The 20,487-nt window shown below is 49.1% G+C and overlaps 8 protein-coding genes and 1 non-coding gene across 9 annotated transcripts; 5 read left to right on the plus strand and 4 right to left on the minus strand.

The window, feature by feature from the left end:
* Positions 1 to 187: 187 nt before the first annotated feature.
* F4817DRAFT_t68 lies at positions 188 to 297 on the minus strand. Its single transcript has one exon. It is a non-coding gene; the product is annotated as a tRNA-Asn (tRNA).
* Positions 298 to 581: 284 nt separating this feature from the next.
* Positions 582 to 3,078, minus strand: F4817DRAFT_65808 (MFS general substrate transporter). Its single transcript, XM_049307727.1, has 4 exons — positions 2,541 to 3,078; positions 2,082 to 2,463; positions 1,209 to 1,910; positions 582 to 1,066 (listed from the first exon to the last, which is right to left on the minus strand). The coding sequence occupies exons 1-4, from the start codon at positions 2,799 to 2,801 to the stop codon at positions 690 to 692; spliced, it is 1,722 nt and encodes a 573-aa protein (XP_049160185.1). The 5' UTR covers positions 2,802 to 3,078; the 3' UTR covers positions 582 to 689.
* Positions 3,079 to 4,921: 1,843 nt separating this feature from the next.
* On the plus strand, positions 4,922 to 7,548 carry F4817DRAFT_65797 (uncharacterized protein). The gene has a single exon (XM_049307726.1). It carries the CDS (start codon positions 5,088 to 5,090, stop codon positions 7,134 to 7,136), a length of 2,049 nt encoding a protein of 682 aa, XP_049160186.1. The 5' UTR covers positions 4,922 to 5,087; the 3' UTR covers positions 7,137 to 7,548.
* A 25-nt stretch (positions 7,549 to 7,573) lies between these two features.
* On the plus strand, positions 7,574 to 9,857 carry F4817DRAFT_334004 (uncharacterized protein). Its single transcript, XM_049302830.1, has one exon. The coding sequence runs from the start codon at positions 7,962 to 7,964 to the stop codon at positions 9,534 to 9,536; it is 1,575 nt and encodes a 524-aa protein (XP_049160187.1). The 5' UTR covers positions 7,574 to 7,961; the 3' UTR covers positions 9,537 to 9,857.
* On the minus strand, positions 9,830 to 13,766 carry F4817DRAFT_334005 (uncharacterized protein). The gene is made up of 5 exons (XM_049302831.1): positions 12,858 to 13,766; positions 12,180 to 12,803; positions 11,554 to 12,132; positions 11,405 to 11,497; positions 9,830 to 11,352 (listed from the first exon to the last, which is right to left on the minus strand). The coding sequence occupies exons 1-5, from the start codon at positions 13,453 to 13,455 to the stop codon at positions 10,082 to 10,084; spliced, it is 3,165 nt and encodes a 1,054-aa protein (XP_049160188.1). The 5' UTR covers positions 13,456 to 13,766; the 3' UTR covers positions 9,830 to 10,081.
* A 205-nt stretch (positions 13,767 to 13,971) lies between these two features.
* F4817DRAFT_334007 (alcohol dehydrogenase GroES domain-containing protein) lies at positions 13,972 to 15,980 on the plus strand. The gene is made up of 2 exons (XM_049302832.1): positions 13,972 to 14,204; positions 14,265 to 15,980. Exon 2 carries the CDS (start codon positions 14,585 to 14,587, stop codon positions 15,848 to 15,850), a length of 1,266 nt encoding a protein of 421 aa, XP_049160189.1. The 5' UTR covers positions 13,972 to 14,204; positions 14,265 to 14,584; the 3' UTR covers positions 15,851 to 15,980.
* Positions 15,981 to 16,023: 43 nt separating this feature from the next.
* F4817DRAFT_334009 (uncharacterized protein) lies at positions 16,024 to 17,223 on the plus strand. Its single transcript, XM_049302833.1, has 2 exons — positions 16,024 to 16,496; positions 16,557 to 17,223. Exons 1-2 carry the CDS (start codon positions 16,175 to 16,177, stop codon positions 17,057 to 17,059), a joined length of 825 nt encoding a protein of 274 aa, XP_049160190.1. The 5' UTR covers positions 16,024 to 16,174; the 3' UTR covers positions 17,060 to 17,223.
* A 108-nt stretch (positions 17,224 to 17,331) lies between these two features.
* Positions 17,332 to 18,792, plus strand: F4817DRAFT_65928 (uncharacterized protein). The gene has a single exon (XM_049307728.1). The coding sequence runs from the start codon at positions 17,498 to 17,500 to the stop codon at positions 18,551 to 18,553; it is 1,056 nt and encodes a 351-aa protein (XP_049160191.1). The 5' UTR covers positions 17,332 to 17,497; the 3' UTR covers positions 18,554 to 18,792.
* On the minus strand, positions 18,350 to 20,420 carry F4817DRAFT_334011 (Endonuclease/exonuclease/phosphatase). Its single transcript, XM_049302834.1, has 3 exons — positions 18,892 to 20,420; positions 18,765 to 18,827; positions 18,350 to 18,697 (listed from the first exon to the last, which is right to left on the minus strand). Exon 1 carries the CDS (start codon positions 20,094 to 20,096, stop codon positions 19,032 to 19,034), a length of 1,065 nt encoding a protein of 354 aa, XP_049160192.1. The 5' UTR covers positions 20,097 to 20,420; the 3' UTR covers positions 18,350 to 18,697; positions 18,765 to 18,827; positions 18,892 to 19,031.
* Between the last annotated feature and the right edge of the window lie 67 nt (positions 20,421 to 20,487).

Genomic DNA, 20,487 nt, shown 5'->3' on the forward strand with positions numbered 1-20,487 from the left:
TGAGACCCCGATAGTAGCTCTCATCCCAAAATTGACCTTATACCTAACCAACCCCGTGGATGTTTACATGTGGCTTTCGAGATATATTAGAGCTCAAAATAAAACGATCCTAGAAATAAATAAAGTCGTAATTATATATACCTTCATGTAGAAAGAGAAGAGGAAATAGCAACAAAAAATTAAATCTAGGCCCGGATGGGATTTGAACCCAAGGCCTTTCCAACCTCGACATCTCATCCAAGTTCATTTCTCAGAAGCGCGTAATGATGGAATGTGCGACCACTACACCACCGGGCCTTTAGTTTTATTGTTTGATACTTGTGATTCTGTTGTTAGGAATTATATTGCTGCCTGGTTTTTGATTCTAGGTAGGTAGGTAGGTAGGTAGGTAACCTACCGAGCAACTTTCTACGGCAACGAGCGGACCGGTACAGTTGCGCAACACATGCACTCAAAGACGGCGTATATGCCATAATAACAGCTGGTTATTTCGGCCTGCGCCTGACTACCGAATCATTAAGCCGTGGTTTGGTCATATACAATCTTATCTCATCCTGGACTACCTACCACATATGTATAAGCTTATAGGGGGTATAAGGTATCCAGCCAACCCCCTTTTATTTTCTCCTCACCCACGTCCTCACCTCCGTCTTCCAAGTTAACCCAAAGGAGCCCGAACAAGTACGTACCTACCGCCCCTCAAGCTTCTTCTCCTTAATGAAGATGGATGAAACCAGTGCGCCCGTAGCCAAAAGAGCAACTGGTATGAAAGCCCACTGCACAGCAACGGCGTAGCAGGCCCGCACTATCTCAGCGATCGCCGGATCCAGGGTCCGGATGTAGTCGAGGCTCTGGCGCACGCCCTCCTCGATCTCGCGCGCCTTGTCGCCGTCGCCGCCGAGCTCCGCGGCTAACTCCGTGCGTAGGACTTGCTGCAGGACCGCCGTGGAAATACTAACTCCGAGCGTCGTGCCCAGGGACCGGAATAGGTACGAGCATGCAATGGCTACGGCCGAGTCGGTAGGGTCCGCATTGGCGATTATGGCAATGAGCGAGCTGGTAATTGCTAGGCGGGCATGTTAGCATTCTATCATTCCCCTTTTCTCGCACCTCTTTCGTTTCGTTACGAGAGGTGCATCTATTTATCAAGGGGCTTTCATAAGACATAAGGGAGAAATAGATCGGAGGCAGAGAAAGACGAGACATACAAGAACCAGACCCAAGCGCCATGACACAGAGACCTGCGATAACACCCACTGTCGACTTCACCACCGCGCCTGAGAACGACGCAGAGGGTGCTATGCCGAGTACTATCAAGGCATACCCGATGACCGTAATCCAGTAATACTTGCCCGTCCGGCGCATGAGAATCCCGCCGCCCAGCGAGCCCGTGAGCCCAAAGAACGTGCTGGGTATGAACATGAGGCCGGAGTACGTTGCCGAGAGGCCCACGGCAGCCTGGAAGAACAGCGCGATGAAGAACGAGACGCCCATCTGCGAGGCAACGCCAAACATGTTGGCTAAGTACACCGCCAACAGCGGCGGGTCGAGGATGATATGGCCTGGCGCAAACGGCACCGACGCGACTTTGACCTCGATGAAGAGGAATAGCGCGAAGAGGAGCGGTGTCAGCGCCAGGGGGATAATGGTGATTCGCTGGTTCCAGCCCTCGTTGCTGCCGTTGTCGAGGCCGAATAGTAACGTGAACACGGCCGAGGCCAGCGTAAAGGCCCCTAGAAAGTCGATACGTAGAACCTTGTGTGTCCAGTGCGCGTGGTCCGTCTTGGGTACGTCGAGGACGAAGAATACGGCTAGCCACGCGACTAGCGACAGCGGGAACTGGCCCGCGAACGCCCACCGCCAGCCGATAGTGTCGGCGATGAGCCCACCGATTGGTGCGCCGGAGACCACTGTAACAAGGAGAATCAATAATTACTTCTTTCAGAAAGGCGTGTGGTAATTTCAGCTATGTCTCGGGCGCAGTACAATCTATTCAGCTCGATGAGGGAATGCTGGCACCCGAGACAGATCTAAAAGGGGGAGAGGGGAAAAAAAAAATAGGAATTCTCAGTGTAACATACTGCCTGCAGTGTACACGACGTTAATGTATCCCTGAAAGAGGCCCCGGTCCCTAAGGGACACAAGGTCCGTGACGAGGATAGTCACAACGGCGTTCATACCGCCACCCCCGATGCCGGCTATAGCGCGGGCCACGCACAGCTCGACGATGTCCCGGGACAGCCCACAGCCGAGGCAAGCAAGCCCAAAGACGGCGTACCCAAATAGCAGACATTCCTTGCGGCCGAATATGTCAGACAACCGCCCATATAAGGGCTGGAACACCGTCAGCGTCAGGAAGTACGAGGTGGAGATCCAGCTCGTCGAGTTAAGGGCATTGAGGTCGCTGCCCATCTTGCCATAGGAGGCGATGGTTAAGGTCTGGTCCACCGCCACCATGAAGATCTATTACTATTAGCATTTGTAAACTCATTCGGTATGAATATTCATAACAATAGGACCTCCTAGAGGTGCTCACTTACACCAATAGCAAGCGCCGGCAGTAGCGCCTTCATGTTTACTTTCAACTTCGGCGCATCCCCGTTCGGCGCGGCGCCGTTGGGCCGGCCGTTTTCCACGTCATTCTCCGGGAAGTCGTCTGCGACGGAGTTGCTCGAGCTCGAAAACGTGCCGTTAGACCGACTCTGAGCCGAGACGCTAACGACGGAAACATTTTTCTTTAGCAGAGGTGTCGTCTCTGCGGCCCCTTCGGCATGGCCAGGGGTGATGTTTTCGGAAGACATTGATCTGAAACCTAGATGATTTTATGCAGATCTGAGTATATATCGACAAAGAAAGAGCCAACTTTTTGTTCCCTCCGGGTTCGATGAACAAACCGTAGTGAATTGGACTTCTTCGAGCTCACATGCACTATTTCCCCAGACGGGAGGTAGAGATTACGAACAAAGGCGAGCTTCAAGCGGTTGGTAGCGGTCTGCATATCTACTATCACGCAATTGGAGAATCCTGCAATGATTGCTAATCTATCGGCATGGGGACGCGCTGTCCGGCCCTCACGAGATAACGTTCGCCCGCAATCGCCAACGACCCGCCGAATCCCCATTTTATAGACCGTAAACTATTCGCATAGTAGATGACTTCTTCAGACGACTCGAGGATTAAATCATATATCGAATCATATATCAATGGCTGATGTCTTACATCTGATCTGCATTGTGGTAGTTGAGCTAATTTTAGTCAAGGGCTGTATGTCTACTCATTTTCCCCTTTATCTCCGAAACAGAAGTGAATTGATAGATTCGCTGTTTGATTAACATTACGATAATAGTATACCGGTGTTAGATGCAGTGCTCTCTAGAACTGCATGATAACTGGTTACCAACGAGGAACCCGAGAGCTAACCAATGCACGTTGCCGTGTCGCGTTCGTATGGGCTTGATTTCTGCAGATTGAAATCCAGGTCTATGGGATTTGTGCTGCATCATCTCGGATGAATACAGTGTCATACCTGGTTTTAAGACACAGGGTATCTGAGAGACTGTCTCTCGGTAGGGGCCTCATATATTTCACTGCTTAAAACAGTGGATTGTGAGCTGATTAGGAATAAATAAAACCTAAATAGCATTGTTAGTTCATTATCAACTCGGCTTACAATTAAGATCAGACCTAGCATATGGGATATGTCCATCACACCGGCTTGATGGTTTAGTGGACACGGAAACTCGATCACAACTCCCGAAACAACCTCACATAGACTACAAGGGAGCGGGAATGCAAAACACAACTACCAATCTCCGGTTCTCCCGAAGTTCCAGAGACGCTTGCACGTGAAGTTCTGATAGGGCCCCTAAGCCGGGAAATAATGCTACCTATTGATTTTTGTCGAAGCCCCTACTGGCTAATCTCTCCGTACGTGGGACGGGATTAACCATGCTCGAGTTGTCATAGCCCGGTTTAGCCCACATCGGACGAATTTCGACGCGTTTGTACTAGGTATGTATGCAGTCAACTGCCTATCACGTAGTTGCTTGAAGACACAGCCTCAGGTTGCTTCCAATCTATCGTACAGTCTATCATAAGCGATAGACTATCGTGGCTGGAGCGATTTGCGCACACCACATCTTCGACATGCGTGTCTGGCTAGTCTCATTTTAGCCTAGTGGTGAGATTTGCAAATTAGACATGTTCTCGAAATCTCTAGGCATCAGCGTCGGTACCTGTATGAGGTAGCAAGGATCTTCGAACATACCTAAACTTGTTGTTCGAGTCCTATCTATAGCTTTCATCCGACTGATTCAAACATTCAAACCCTAAACAGTGTTAATTGTGAACACTAGGTAGTCGAGGTGTCAATTAGTTGAGAAAAACGACATTAAGGAAAGACATGATGGATTCCACTTAGTCCCGTTAATTAAAGTTGACTACCCTCTTCTTTGGGTTCTTCTTGTGGCTGAAACGTCCGTTCAAGGATCCATCTCCACGAGGGGTTAAAGTAAGTAGCCATGCAGATTTGTTGTTCGGCCCTGTTCTGAAGGGAGGCGAGAGAATTCGCACATTGCAGTGTAAGCGATACGTAACAGATCGAGCGGGCCTCCCACAAATCTGTAGGGCTAGCTCCGACTCGCCCCTGGCCCATCTCTAAACTTGCTTCCCCCCTTGGCCAGTTTCCGCAGCAGTCTTGCAGGAAAATCTAGGTAAAAAGGACGTTGGGGTCTCCATCCAAGCAGGGATCCTCTGCCTTTTGACTCGTCGAGATTCTCTCGCGTGGATCCTTCGAGCGTGGTACCTGCATCAAGAGTGCTGTCATTCCGCAAAGCCGTAAAGCAGGATCAAGCCAAGGGTACTACCTAACAGAAGGTTAGCGAACCCACCCCATTCAACAGCATATCACTTCTTTCTTCTGCAACCCTGATTGCTCAACCCCCGTCTCTTCTTTCTCGACCTTATCAGACGAAACGAGTAAGCAACGCGAACCATCATATCTCATTAAGTTGGTATGACAGCATATGTGGTTTCGTCCTCCTTACATCTTCCTATCAAACCCCTAATTCAGCCGATAATACGTAGTAATGGAACGCCCTACCCTTCAGGCCCCCAAGTCGGGTCGTTCACGTTTTTCAAAAGCGTTACCTGCCCCTCCGCCTGAGTTGGAGGACGAGAGGCCGCGGATAGTTCCTCAAGAACCGTTACCTTCGGTTTTCTCGCCATTTCCACCCAGGAAGGATAGTGTTAGTGCCAGGAGCATTAGTAGTCCAAAGTCAAGCTTCAACTCACTTCTTCCTGCGTTACCGGGGAATAATATCATGGGGGCCCCGAAGTTACAAACGCAGACGAGGTCGATCCCAAGGAAGCCGGTAGGACTACCAGCAAATCCAGCCCTGGCCCCAGCCCCAGCCCCAGCTGCAGATGTTCAGACAAAGAAGATGAGGCGGGTTTCTTCTATATCTAGTCTGCTGTCGGCATATTCGAACACATCTTCCGATTCTGTTCAGAGGTCGTCGCAAGGCAGTATATTCACAAAGGACAGCGAGCCATCCAATTCACCAGAGCGAGAAGGAATAAACGATGCCCAGCCGTCGTTAACAAAGACGCTGACGGCTCTTCAAAGTAACCCTTATGGAGATGAGATGATACCTGATGTACCGCCGCCGCCGCTGCCATTGAAGGACCCGCTCCGTCCGAGTATGCCGTCTCATACCCGGCCCGTAGACCCATTTCCGGCATTCCCTGTGTCCCGACCCGGTGTATATGATGGAGGTCCGTCGGTGCCGGTGTCAGCGTCGCCGTCTGACCTTGTAGGTGACTCACCTCAGCCACGGGAGATCTGGCGGCGACGTGCATCATCAAAATCTGATCATGGCCTTCTCGTCCCAGAGCTCAAATTAGCTGGTTCCCACGGATCTACCGCATCCACTGCACAACCAGTCAGCCTAGACCCTCTCCCGCCCCCACCGCCCACACAAAATAATAACACCATTTCTCCATTACCTCCTAGAGGTGCCTCACTACCCGGAAGAAATATTCGACCAGGAAAACCAATAGAACCGCAACAAGACGACAAGATGCGCAAACTTTCGGCAAAGCTCAAAGAGCTTACGGGCCGAGGCGAGGCTGCTAAAGGCCCCGTGAAAGTTAAAGATGAGCCGGTCGAGAAGGCTGAGCACCTTAAGAAACTGGAGCCTAAGGTGCAGTATGGGGATAAGACTAGCATAAATCCTACGCCCCCTGTAAAAAACCAGATTCTCGCCGAGGAATCTGTGACACCAAAGATTTCAGTCGAGACCGTAGTTTACGCGCCGATTCGTCCCGGACCATCGTCGGAGACCCCCTCAAAGGAGTCCGCCGAAACGACAATTTCCCGCCGCGCGGTCGGAGCTCCTGCGCCCCCCTATCAACCGGAAGTCCATAAGAAGGGGAGCTCGACCGATCTGAGACAACCGAGTCTTGGACTTCCACGATATCCACGACCATCTCAAAGCAACTCTTCCCTGCGCTCTCCCTCAGCTCTTCAAAATGCTCAGGAGCCAATGAGATATAAAGCTTCACCGCAATCAAGTCCGTCCGCTGCGATGCCTTTAATGTTGCCATCGGATTCAGTCGAACCCATGAAGAAGCCTGAGCTCTTTAATGTCGTAACGGCATTAAACGAACCCACGTTGTCGCCAGACTCGAGTGGTCGCAAACCAATGCGCAAGATCTCAAGAGATGTTGATGCGAGCGCACTTAGTGATATTGGCGAGTCCGTGGAACATATGACTGCAGAGCAGATAGCCCAAGTCAACGAGGCCCTCTCTCGTTTCCCTAGGAACTATAACCTGACCACTCCTTCAGCCGATACCGTCTGGCGAGCTGCTCCTATATCTTCGCGACATTACAATTGTTATGTTCGCCACGATAAATGGGTACCAGTTAAGAACTTGAATTACCCATTGGCTTGTCAGACATGTAGTGTTGAAGATGCGGGCTCGCGTAAGACCTGCTCATGGTGCAATCTGCGCATTTGCTTCGGGTGTCATGAACGACTCATGGGCATTTATAAGTCGGACCTTAAGTTACTGATGGACAACATGGAAGTTGACCAGCGCCGCGAGAAAGGGAAACAAGCAGCGAGCACTTAATCTCCTGTCCACATGACTACTCACCAACCAACCACATACTCTTCTTCAAATACTCTTTTTCAAATACTCTTCTTCAGACCTGGGGTCATATTATTATTCTTCCATCGATGCTCAGGATATGTATAGTACGGAAACTGGCCCTGATGCTTGAGAAGCATCAATAAACAACGAATGATATTATTCGGTGAATGCAATGGCATATAGATGATGACGGCAAGGAAGGAATTGCATCAAGAAATAGGCGTTTATGGTACGATGATACCTCCCTTGCACTGGTATATAACGGGTACGACAAGAGCTTGGGCAGGGAAAGGCAAAAGGGAAAGGATATAATGGAATCCTGGCTAGAAGCCTCACGATGATACCAATTGCAATTAAGCTTATGTAGATGCAGATGAATACGAGTGGACAAGCTATATTTTTCTTGCTTTTTGACTTTCTTAGTCTTAGTCTCCGAGTGACACTTAGTTTCCTTCCTTGCTCAATCTATAACTCCTTCCTATTTACATTTATCGTTTGATGACGGCTTTTGAAACGCTTGAGTAACATAGTAGGTGCGTATGTAGTTGTCATATATGAGGAAGGAGAGATAGAGTGGATTACGGCATTTGACTAGCTGTGGAGGAACCAACGATGCGATAGCCTTCAAACTTAGTGGGGTTGACAGCAGAATCAACCGTGGGGTCCGCTATATCATCCACTGTAATTCTCGGTAACTTTACCTTGTTAGTCGCGTGCACGGGTCAATAGCACAAAGACCCCTGATTCCTACCAACACTCCAAACAATTCCCATAAAAAGAGACTTTGTCTTAAGGACCAACACTATGTCGTCGTCAACCAGCTTAAGCCGCACACGCTCGCTTCAAAAACCTACTGCCGGGAGCAATGGATCATCACGGGGAAATGTACCCTCGGCGCGTAACGAGGCTAGGAACACGTCGCCTAGCAGACTACCGGTGAAACCTACTATGACGACTCGATCCATGGTGTCGAATACCACAACCTCCTCTACTACCACCGCGCGAAGAATAGCAAGTTCTACTATTACGGGGAGACCTCCTTCGGGGACTTATAGCAAGGTTCCGTCCGCACGCCCAGATAATGCTGGGAATACTGCAGCCAAAGCTCCCAGGCCTCTAGGCAGAGCATCGTCTACGCGTCAAGTTTCGTCCTCGTCAACGACAGCAGCAGGATCAATCCCCTCAACCCGCTCCGCAAGTACAACTGTCAACCGACCGAGATCATCCGGCGGTCCACCTCCAACAGCTTCTAACCGACCTATCGGACACTCGCGATCGAAATCCACAGTCACGAGCCTCACGGCCGCAACAACCCTCCGCCCTGCTACTCAATCCCGGATATCCCAAACATCATCTACATCTTCGGGCCGCACGAGCCCCGCCGCAAGCGCAATCACAACAGCAAGCTCGAAAGCCCCGACACGGCAGACGCGCTCTCAGACACATACGCGCAAGAAATCGCAATCCCAACCCTCCACATCTACCTCTACCTCTACCTCGCAGCAACCCACCAGCCGCCCAGCGTTCAACACACACCAGCAGCACTACAGCCCAGCCAAATCCCTCGCGCCAAAACCCCTAACATCCACCTTTCTCGCGCCCCCCTCGCCCTCCAAGCTCCCCGCCAACGTTGCCATCTCCGCCGAGACCAGCCGTCTACAGACGGAACTACTACAGCTCTCACTCCTTCACCGCGACGCCGCCGTTGTAGACTCCGAATGGCGCGATAGCGCGCGCCAGAAGCTGGGGGCTCGGTTCGCGCGGTTAAACGCTGACCACGATGCCCTGATCAAGCTCGAGAGACACGGTGTCGAAGCCCGAAATATCGCGGCGCTTGTGCGGTGGGGCAAAAGCAATCGATCGGGGCTCGGGCTGGAAGAGAAAATCCAAATCCTAGACGAAGTCCTCAACGGCGTCTGGCAGCTCGGCGAGCCAGACGGGCGCTACCAGCGCGTGGTAGCCAACTTCGAAGTCTGGGCCGAGCGCATGGCCTCTATCATCGCAGCCCAGCGCTCCGGAGACGTCGAAGGTCTAATCGCCGGCGACGAAGTACAGTTCCTAGGCGACTTAGACCGGACCTGGGCGCGCGACTGCGAAAGCCTACTGCGTAAGCTCGAAGGGTGGCGTGCCGCTCTACGGGATCTCGGCGACGTCGATGATGACTCCATAGCCGACTCCGGGCTAGCGCGGATGGTGCGCGGCAGCCGCACGCTCGTCGACGATATGCTAGCCGAACTGGCGGTCATGGGGCAGATCGAGCGGGACGCGGCGAGGGCGGAGAACGAATGGATCACGCGGATGAACAAGGCGATCGAGGACGAAGACGACGATACCCCCGCCGCACGGGCGTACGTGCCGCTCTGGAAGTTGGCGGCATGAGGGTGTTTGTTTGCTTGCTAGCTAGCTTGCTGAGAGTTGTGTGATTAGATCGAGATCGAGACTGTACAATATTAGGTTATACGATGGTTACGAGTAATGATAATTATAAGGTTAAATGATAAGATATAGTGGGTGGCAAGAGGTTGCTTCGCTTATGCGCTTCATGTTCTTAGAAAACCCACCTACGGAACTTCTAAATAGAGGCCTATTAGCAACCGGTCTATGTAGGTGGACATGCATGCAAGGTGATGAGATACGCTATTACACGAAGAACATGCATTCAAAAAATTTAGTAGGCCAATTCATATGTGATTAAAGGACGAGTAGTGGCATATGAGTCCATTAAAGAGAAACCAAGCACGATACCATTGGTCTAATGCTAAACATTGTAACCCTACTACGACCCCGACTTATCTCAAACGGTATAGCATTTCTGCCCAAAGGAAGCCGTAAGGTAGACATGTAACGGCATACAGATAAAACACCAGCCAATAATTCACTGCTCTCGACTTAAACCCCTTACAGCCACCCACACAAAAGACCGCTCAATGATAATTCAACTCCGGATTCGCCCTAAAGTTGCAGCGGCACCTACACTCCGGAACCGGACACTCGACATGTCTCGCGAACCACTGGCGTGCGTGGTCGAGGTGTAGGACATGTTCGCACTTGAGGCAGAAAGTCGGGAAGCGGGCAGCGACACGGACCTGGGGGTCAGGCGAGGCCTCTGGCTTGTCGGAGCGCGGGACGCCCACGACCTCGAGGCACACAACGCAGCGCGGGAGATGGCGCCCACAGTTTGGGCAACTGACTCCTGCGTTGATGTTGGCCGCCGTCAGCGGGTTCGTTGATCCCTTACCAGCAACTATTGACTGGGGGTTTGCCCCCGTCTTAGAAAGTTCGTATTCAGCGTCGCAATATACACAGCGTAGCGCGATCTGTCGGGACGGCGGCATGATAGTAGGAACGCCGCTTCGCTTGCTCTTCTTGGTGCTTTCCACCTCGAACTTAGTCCGCTGTATAAAAGCCTTGTGTCGCTGAAGATGGGCTCTATATGCATTCCGCCACACACGACACCGATAATCGTTGATGTAACGCGGTGAGCAGATTGACAAGACCAGAGTGGCAGTCTGGACGTCATTGAATTTCTCAATGTATTTTGCAAATATGTCGACAAGCTTATCTGTTATGCCAGTAAGTACGATGCCTTCGATGTCGCCCGTATCGATCGCTTTCTTAAGCTCCTTGTCGAGCCATTGCGTAAGTTTTTCGTCGTCGAAATATCGAAGTGCCACGAATGTACGCTCGCGGAGAGGTAGGGATTCTTGGTTTGCGATAATCTCCCAATTATTTGTTGCGATAAGGGATGATATTGCGCGAAGGTAGGGATCCGTTTTAGAAGCAACTGCGTCGTCGAAGTCCAGCTGTTCTTTGCCGGGGCTCCTATCCCCTTGGCTTTTGAGTTGTAGGGCCAAGGAGACGAACAAAAGCTCAGGGTGCTCTGTGCTGGCACCCTTGAGTATCCCCACCGCTTTGTCGTAATCACCTTCGAAGAGGGCATGAGCAGTTGCCATCGTATACCATGATGAATTTCGCTCAGAGGACAGCATCTTCGCATAGTCACTGAAGTATGTATCGGGTGACCTGCCCCATCCACAAATCCACGTAGCAACTTGGCGATGTAGTGGCTTCCTTGATTCAACGCCAGTGTATACTGGCTGTTTTAACTTCCTATTTATTTCTTGCAGACAACGCTCCCATGCTGCTGCATCTGGGGTCCTAGTACCGTCTAGAAGTCTGACTGAAAAATTAGACCCTACGTAGCCATTAATTAGTGTTTTCAAAAGAAAGCCAGCTATATAACCAACCTAAATCACGCGTCCATATGTTAGCAACACCCATATAACTCAGGTCGATGCCCTGCGATATCATTCCCATATCAGAGGCAGCATCATCAGCCCCTACTAGATTATCAGTTTTTGAAATGAATTAAGACAATAAAGCGCAAAGTACATACCGGCAACCCAGTCCCATAGCTCCCTTAGCCAAGGATCATCGGCAGCTATGTCCCTATTCGCGACATAGTCGAATAAGTATTTCTCCTTTGAACGAAGGAGCATTACGTGGTCAAGAACGAGTTGTGCTTCTTTAGGGTACCCCCTTGAATCTAGTGTTGATGCGAGTAGCCTCTCATGTAGCTGTCTATTTGATGGCAAGATATTTCCCTGTAAAGGTAAATCCGATAAAGATCGGTCCAAATCTTTCGTTACTGATTGTTGTCGCTCCTTATCATTAAGTTGTTTTGCAGTTTCGAGAATTTCCCTAGAATATTGCCTCAAACCACGTAACTTGTCTGCTGTTGTTGAAGCACTGGTGAATAGCTCTGGTAGTGGCTCAGTGCTTGCCTCCAGGTCGCATATGGGGTCAGCTATGGGTGAAGGAGATAATAATGTTTTCTGTATTATAACATTAGCGGATTCCTTACGGTTTCCAAATAGAGGCTGATCCTTGAAAGCCTGGTCTATATTGAGTGGTCCCATCATCTCGGGATAATGTGTTGCTTCAAATTGCATCAGAGAGTGATAGCTGCCGCCCCCTTATGTTGAATTAGCAATGATCATCTATCGGCCAATATAGCGTTACCTTCTAGCCCACGATGAGGTGGTTTCCAGGGTATCATCTTATATAAATGTTCTGATGAATATGATGGTTTTTCAAGGATGTCAAATGTTCCATTGGCGCGTAGAACTACTGCTCGTGGTGTTAAAGCAGGAGAGTCGAGCGTCACCCAGTCAAACGATACAATCCTGTCATCTTTTCGTTCCTTTGAATAGCTCATGTCGAGCTCGTAAGATTTCCTGACTTCCAGAATCTCGGGGCTGTCCTTAGGATGCATTTCGAAAGGAATAAATTCCTTCTTAGTGTCTAGGACCTTGAGCTGACCAGTTCTGGAGAGCACTGCTATCAGACCAGAACGATCCCTACAGAAACGCAACGACCTGATCAATGAACCCCTATCTTGGAAATTAGCCTCTTTGACATCAATTGCTTTATCGATGTTGAGGGCCGCTCCCCATGGCAGTTCATCTGTATCAACAGCATCGAGGTAAAAGCGCGAGGAAGACGGTCTTGAGGTGGCCCGACGATCCCAAATCACCAGCCCTGGTTTATCTAGAGAAGACGAAGCAAAATAGTTCTGGTCAGCATAATCGATTGCTAAGTTGTTATTGCATTTTGTCTGATAATTGATCACTGCGCCTTGTGGATCTAGGGACCAATTAGTAAGTTTTATAAAAGGATATCATCGGGGACAAGGTCTACCTCGGAGATCGTAAATGCGGATACCCTGATTTTTAATCCCGGCAACGAGAACCTGGGGACTGTCTTCGAAGAACTTGGTGCTTGATATAGAGATACTAGCTTCAAGCCCGATCACTGGATTCATCGAACCTTCGAGTGACGCCCATGTAGCGCTGGGTTCCAGCGTCGTAAGTCGACTTACGTCGAATATCTTCAGGCATTGGTCATTTCGAACGCGTTCTAACCCAACAGCAAGCAAGGACCCTGTATTAAAAGCTACTGCTTGACAGGTACGAGTGATCCTTATAGGGAGCTCTAGATGAGAGCTAGCATCACCATGGAGATTTATAATATCCACAGTACCACTTGCAGTTCCGATGGCGACGAGCCCAGGATGAGCAGGTGACCAATCGTAGGTGGTCAGCGGAGGGATCTCATCATATTTTGATGACTTTTCGAAGTCAAAGCTCCCAGGCTGCGCAAGACCCGTGGGTTCATATAACTGCACGACTCGATGTTGCAAGTTAACATGGAGAAAGGTATCGTAGGCTGGGTTAGGAGACCATTTGATTAGGCCTGGCTCTGGTCTATCCATCTTTGAAGTTGCGTATTGAGGCATTTCTCCAGAGATGCGTCGGAGGTATTCTCAGATATAGATTTGTCATTGCCTGGACTGGTTTCTTACAAAAGATCAAGAGGGGTGTTGACTATGTGAATTGAACGAAACTGATAAGAGCCATCTTTTCGTAGACTCTGCATGTCTCGTACTAAAGAATAGAGAAAGCTCTCCGTACTTGTTCTATGTCGAAAGACGCCCGAAAGAAAGTTTACTTCAACTGACTCTAGGCTGGACCGGCTCGGTACATGTGTAAAGTGTTTGTCACTAATAGCATGGACAGCACCTTAACTTTGTTGTAGATTGAATCAACTTAGAGCTTCCGCGCCAAGCTGTTAAGTTAGCCTCCTATCGATAAAACTTAAGCTCAAACCCCGCCAGCGCTGCAGGTGATCCATTGACCAATCAAGAACCGCCATAGATGTGGCTGACAAAGCTTAGTTAGTTAGTTGCAACTATGAATGTTTTATAGAGTCGTAACATGGAAGATAAATAAAGCTACCCAGATATCAAGCAAAACCGAGGTAGTAATGATATTATGTCTACTTATATGTCTACTTAGGTATTAAGATTAGTTCAAACATGCAATACTCATATTTTACAAATAGCTTTACCTTAACGGGAATTGATCACTCGGTCCCACAGAACCCTTGTAGTCTTTAGCATAGTCCGAGTCTCGCTCGGTTTCCGACGAGCTTACCCGTCAGCTAACTAGTATAAGAGTTTCTAGTTATACAACTATATACTATATCAGGGTAGTAAACTAGCAGACTTACCATTGACTTACGAGTAATATCACTAACATTTTGTGAAGAAATGGGTCGCACACACGACTTAACTCACAAAACGAAGAATGTATTAGGTAGACCGCACATACATTGCATATTGCTAAACTACTTAACCTAGACGATGGCCAGAAGTGTAATCATCTACTTGATATAGCCAGCTATTTCTTAAGACCGAGCGCGAAGCGATGCAGTGGGGCTTGGAGTTAAGAAACTTCATCTCTAACTCCGCCGTCTCTACTTGAGATGGTTTGGTATTTAGAGCAACATGATAGGACCTTACTAGGGCCGTACAATTTTGATGACAAATTAAGTAATTTGGGACATCAATCGCAAGGGAAGGGCTCATGATCGGGTTAGATATATATAGAGCTTACCGTATCTTCCAAACTGCGCGGGATGCATGGAAGTATCCAACTGGGAATTGGTCATCTTCTAATTTTCTAAACCGCTCATTCACAACGAGGATGGCGAGCCCAACTGAGCACTCTCTCCCGGAGACCTACACTGGTCTACAATTCCATTCACCCTCTTCACCACCCACTCTTGCGGCACTGTCGACACCGATTCCCACGGCTGGAACCGCCATTGTTAAGCCACTATACTCTATCATCGTACAGTATGCCAACGAGATATTCACTAATGGAAATCCGAGAGGTTATAAATACCCCTTGCCGCTTGTACCTGGTGGTTCTTGTATTGCCCGCGTTGCTGCTGTTCCATCCGATGCCACGAGCCTGAAGCCCGGTCAGCTGGTATTTGTAGAGTTGACGGTCCGGGGCCGGGACGACCCCAATATCAAGATCCTTAGATCATTCCATGAGGGCTTCAGCGAGGGGACTAGGAAGCTGATGGCGTCGGAAGAGTGGCGTAATGGATGCTGGGCCACGCTATCGACTGCACCTTTGGAAAGCGTGCACGCTCTGGACGAAGATATTTTAGTTGGGCGACTGGGATATAAACTTGAAGAACTTGGCTTTCTTAGTCAACTCGTGGTACCGTACGGTGGCCTCGCAGACATTGGACTAAAACCAGGCGAGACGGTCTTGATTGCCCCAGCTACGGGTTCCTTTAGTAGTGCTGCGGTACATGTGGCCCTTTCTATGGGCGCTAGAGTCATCGCCATGGGGAGAAACGAGGCAGCTCTCGCGGAACTGAAGAAGCTCTCCGATCCTGGAAGAATAGAAACCGTCAAGATTAGCGGCGATGTTCAACAAGACGTCGACGCGCTGGCTAAGTTCGGGCCACTGGATGTGTATTTCGACATCTCCCCACGGCCGGCCAGCAAGAGCTCTCACATTAGAGCGGGTATATTGTCTTTGAGGCCAGGAGGCCGGATGAGTCTCATGGGAGGAATACCAGGTGACATCGACATCCCTTATTGGCACATATCATACAAAGGTATCACAATTAAGGGAACCTTTATGAATACATCTCAGCAGGCAAAGGACTTGATCAAAACTGTCGAAAGGGGTGTGCTGAAGATTGGCTCAAGAGTGGGCATGGAGGTAGCCGGAAAATTTGGGCTTGAAGATTGGGAGGAGGCACTTCGGATTGCTGCGGCAAAGGGGGGCCCGGGAAAGAGTGTATATTTCATTCCTAATGGGGAATGATGCATACTCTAGAAAGGAAGTGAAAAGAATACATCTTGATACGATTTATACAATTTCCGTTGTTAGGACGAGAATATGAAAATAAGTCCGTACATTTAGTTCAAGTTCTAGATGCAGCTAAAGATGGCGGGGACAGGTACATGTACCCTGTACCTTGTGCATGTACCTAAGTACTTTTAGATACGTATCTTATCTTAAATCTAAACGATAAACTTCGAAAGTTATTTTCGGTCAATTCAATTCCTCAACAGCAATGCTCTCTTGACCCCATTCCCAGTTGATTTAACGATAACCGTTAGAAATAATACGATACATGCACACACGATGAGCTCCAAGAGGAAATTTTCTGAGTTCAAGGCCGACTCGCAAGATGGCCCTCACGAGCGCATTCCAGGAAGCCATGCGCCGAAGAAGTTCAATAATAAGAAGCCGAAAAAGAACAAGACAAAGCCAGATAACATAAATTGGCTTAAGAAACGAGTGCGAACGATCGAGAGACGCTTCAAGATGGGCCAGAATATGCCTGCAAACGTGAAGAATGATTTGGAGAGGGAACTTGCCCATCACCACCAGAAAATCGCTGAGGCTGTGGATGAAAAAAAGAGGAAGACGATGATTACAAAATATCACATGGTTCGCTTCTTTGGTAGGGCTACTTTTCTATACCATGGGAATTAGTTAACAGCATTCTGACATTACACAATAGAGAGGAAGAAGGCAGACCGGCTCGCAAAACGAATCAAAACTCAACTAACGACGGCCGAAGATCCCAAAGAGATTGAGAAGCTCAAAGCAGACCTTCATAAGGCAGAAGTCGACAGTATCTACACCCGATTTTTCCCTTACAGAGAGCGTTATATTAGTCTATACCCAGTCGGAGAGAAGGCAGAGGATGCAAGTACGGCAGCACAGGCTCTACGTAGCGAACGACCACCGCTATGGGAGGTTATAGAAAAGGCAGCAGAGATAGGGACCCCAGCATTAATCGAAATCAGGGAACGCAAACTAGACACAGATTCGAAAGGCAAAGCACCCAATGAATCTTTGAAGGACTCCGCCCCAGCAAAAACCAATCGTTCTAGGACAAAGAGCTCAGATGCACCTGGTCCTATGGGTGCCCAAATACCCAAGAACAGGGCTGAGAGACGTAAAATCGCTAAAGCTCTAGATTTGAGCGATAATGAAAGCGAAGGTGGATTCTTTGAATAAAGATAGGAGTAGTAGTAAGACAGATTATGATACCCAAGTACGAGGTGGCGGATCAATATACTGCTATAGAAGACATGCTACTATAGACTCATCGGATTCATACCGTGAGTCTACATAATATGAAGTTTATTACCATGTTATTGTTCACATAATTAAATATTGGCATTAAAATCTTGCTTATAGGACTTTAATAGAAATCGGTTTAGTTCAATGTTTTAATCAAGTTGAGGCTATGTGGGGCAATTCGTCGCTTTCAAGCTTTAAAAATATCCGATAAGATAAGGTTAAGCTTAAATCTGATAGACCGTTTATGTACATGTGCCTACGTTCTCTAAACCTAGCCACTTTCATCATACCTACACCCTCTTCATCATACCTAGCCCAATATTTCGGAGCTTTCCTATATTGAAGAGGACAACTGCGCGCTATGTCTATAAGATGACCACGGAGGCATCGTCGCCGAAGAGGCGACATATACTATCCTCAATAAACCCAGATCGTCGTTCAGCTTCACCCAAGATAGAAAATGACAATACACCTCCGGCCGAGGCCCCACCTCCGGAGCCGCAGCCGAATCTAGAGCAGGAAGAACTGGAAGCTACGGAGCTGAGGGACAAGAAGACAAGCAGATTCCGCTTTAAATCGAAGCGCTCGCGGCACCATCGGCACTCCTCCCGAGACCGCGACCGCGATGACGACTACGAACGTGAAGACGAAGCCGAACCACACCGTCATCGTCACAGACACAGACATCGTCACCATCACCATAAACACAAGCGGCGACGCTCACGCTCACCCACGCCTCCCAATCCCTTCGAGCCACCCCCTCTCGGCTCCGAAGCCGCGTTCCGAGAATCTCTCTTCGACGCAATGGCAGACGACGAAGGCGCAGCGTACTGGGAGGGCGTATACGGACAACCGATCCACATCTACCCCCAGGCACGGTCCGGCCCAGACGGGGAACTAGAGCGCATGGACGACGACGAGTACGCGACGTACGTGCGGCAGAAGATGTGGGAGAAGACGCACCAGGGCCTGCTGGAGGAACGGGCGCGCCGCGAGGAGCGCCGGAAACAGCGAGATCGGGAAGAGGATGAGGCTAGGAGGCTTACGCGCGAGATGGAGCGGAGCTTGCGTAGGGGCGAGGAGAGGCGTAGGAGAAAGGGCTGGAAAGAGCGCTGGGAGGAGTATGCACAGGCGTGGAAGGAGTGGGATGGGACGCCGGGGCATATGGCGTGGCCGGTGCGGAGTGGACGGCGCGAGGACGTGAGTGCGGATACTGTAAGGGACTTTTTTGTTATGGGTATTGAACCTGAGGACGTTGGCGAAACGGAGTTTCTGGCAAAACTGAAAGAGGAACGCGTCCGGTGGCATCCGGATAAGATACAGCAGCGACTCGGTGGACAGGTCGATAGTGCCGTCATGCGCGATGTTACGGCAGTGTTCCAGATCGTGGATAAGTTGTGGTCAGATACCCGGTCTAAGCTACAATGAATGTGAGGTTCGCATCGGAATAGGAACCTGGATACGAATGAGACATGCCTATTAGTCTATTATAGGTTCAAGGCCTAGAGATAGACTTCGTTCAAGGCAGAAGTAGCACATAAGGCGCTTAGATACCCAATATTTGTAAGGCCGCTTATAAACTCATCAGTTATTATGTTAAGGCTCTATTCAGTAGATGTAGTATATGATAAATTCTTACAAGAAATGTAGTTATAAGTTCTTCCTTATGAAGACTAAGTAGTTATCCGATGAAATCCTAAGACTGGGCGAATAACTCAGCCCTTATTTCTCATATAAAAGGCATAGAGCAAGAGTGAACCGCTTACCACTACAAAGTGAGGAGATTCTTCCAAGTTCCCATATTCTCCTATAAGGACAGGAAGATATCCCAATGTCAACAGAGTAGTTATTTCCTATACCCACTTACTTTCAAGTTTCAACCCCTCAAACCACCCTATATTCACTTTCAATCCACAACCTCAAACTCCGCCACAACACCCAAATGATCCGTAATCCACGGCCTCTCAAACCCCAACTTCGCAATCTCCCTCCGCTCCCTCTGACCACTCACCTGAACATCCGCGCCAAACCTCTCAAACCCGTGCACCTTCAGCCCCCCCGTAAAAAACACCTTATCCATGCGCGAGCACCCGAACCGCTCCCGCGTCCTCGTCGCCGCCTGCTGTCCCCACGTATACCCCGCGTCGCTATCCTCGCGGCCCCCCAGCTCAAGATACGCGTCTTTGAGCTCGTTGTACTCGTGCAGCGTCCGGTCGAACGGCTGTATCGCGTTGAAGTCCCCCGCTGCGAGCGCGCCGTGTACGTCCGGCGCGCGCATGTGCGTCGCTAGGACTCGTACTTGCGCCGGGCGCAGCGGCGGCTTTACGGCTAGCGATTCGAGGTGCGAGTTGCATAGCCGGAGGGTCTTGGGCGTGCCGCTGGGCGCGTTTAACGATGTTTCTACGATTAGGGCGTCACGGTCCATTTCCGTTTTCGCATAGTGCACCCGGAAGCAGGACGTGATATCTAGTCGCCGATCCAACAGCGTGGTGGTGCCGTAGTAGGCTTGCCAGTTGCTGCCGTCGATGTCTGTCACGTTGAATTTATCCCTCACCCATTTCTTTTCGCCGATTGTCTCGAGGTCTTCTTCGATACACTCTTGTAAGAAGATAACCGCGGCCGTCGTGGATGGTAATTTGCTCGTTAGACCGTTGAGATGGTCTAGCGCGGCATCCATCCTCGGTTTCGCAAACGGTAGCATGAAATCGATATTCCAGCTGTACAGCCTCAGCCGATTAATTCCATTTCCACTGCCCCCTTTCTGCAGCGGCTTGGGCTCCGCCGGTGCCCATCCTTGTTTAGAGCGGTCGTATGTGAAAAAGGGCTGTGCATGCGGCTGATCGGGTTTCCACGAAACGGCGTTGAGGGGCTTCCTCGTAGCCTCAAGTTCTTTAATTGCTTTCTTGATTAGTTCATCCATGATCCGAGCCCGCGGACGATATATATCCTTTGCACTTCTAGCGATCTTCATTATGCACTGGATGAAGGAACACCTTCATGTCTGACATACAGGTATTGATGGCTTCAAAGCAGCGAGATCGAGCTTACAATGCAAGTAAATATAGGGATTACGCTGCAATATATCACAATAACGTAAATCAAAGTCAGCGGTCCACACAAGTCAACGGTCCAACCGAAATATAACCAAAAATCAACATTTTTATAAATTCATAACTTTACGAATCTTTAATTAAAGGTTCCCATATTTTAATACGTTATATTTAACTATATAATTAATTTATAAAAAAATGGAAAAAAAAATTATAAGTTATAATAATAAAAGTTATAAAAAATATTAATATTTTCGGATTTATTTTTATGTTTTTTATTTTTATTTAATTAAAACAAATAATATAAAAATT

Source organism: Daldinia loculata (assembly GCF_022478755.1).
Source record: "Daldinia loculata strain CBS 113971 unplaced genomic scaffold F4817scaffold_17, whole genome shotgun sequence".
Taxonomy (NCBI): Eukaryota; Fungi; Ascomycota; class Sordariomycetes; order Xylariales; family Hypoxylaceae; genus Daldinia; species Daldinia loculata.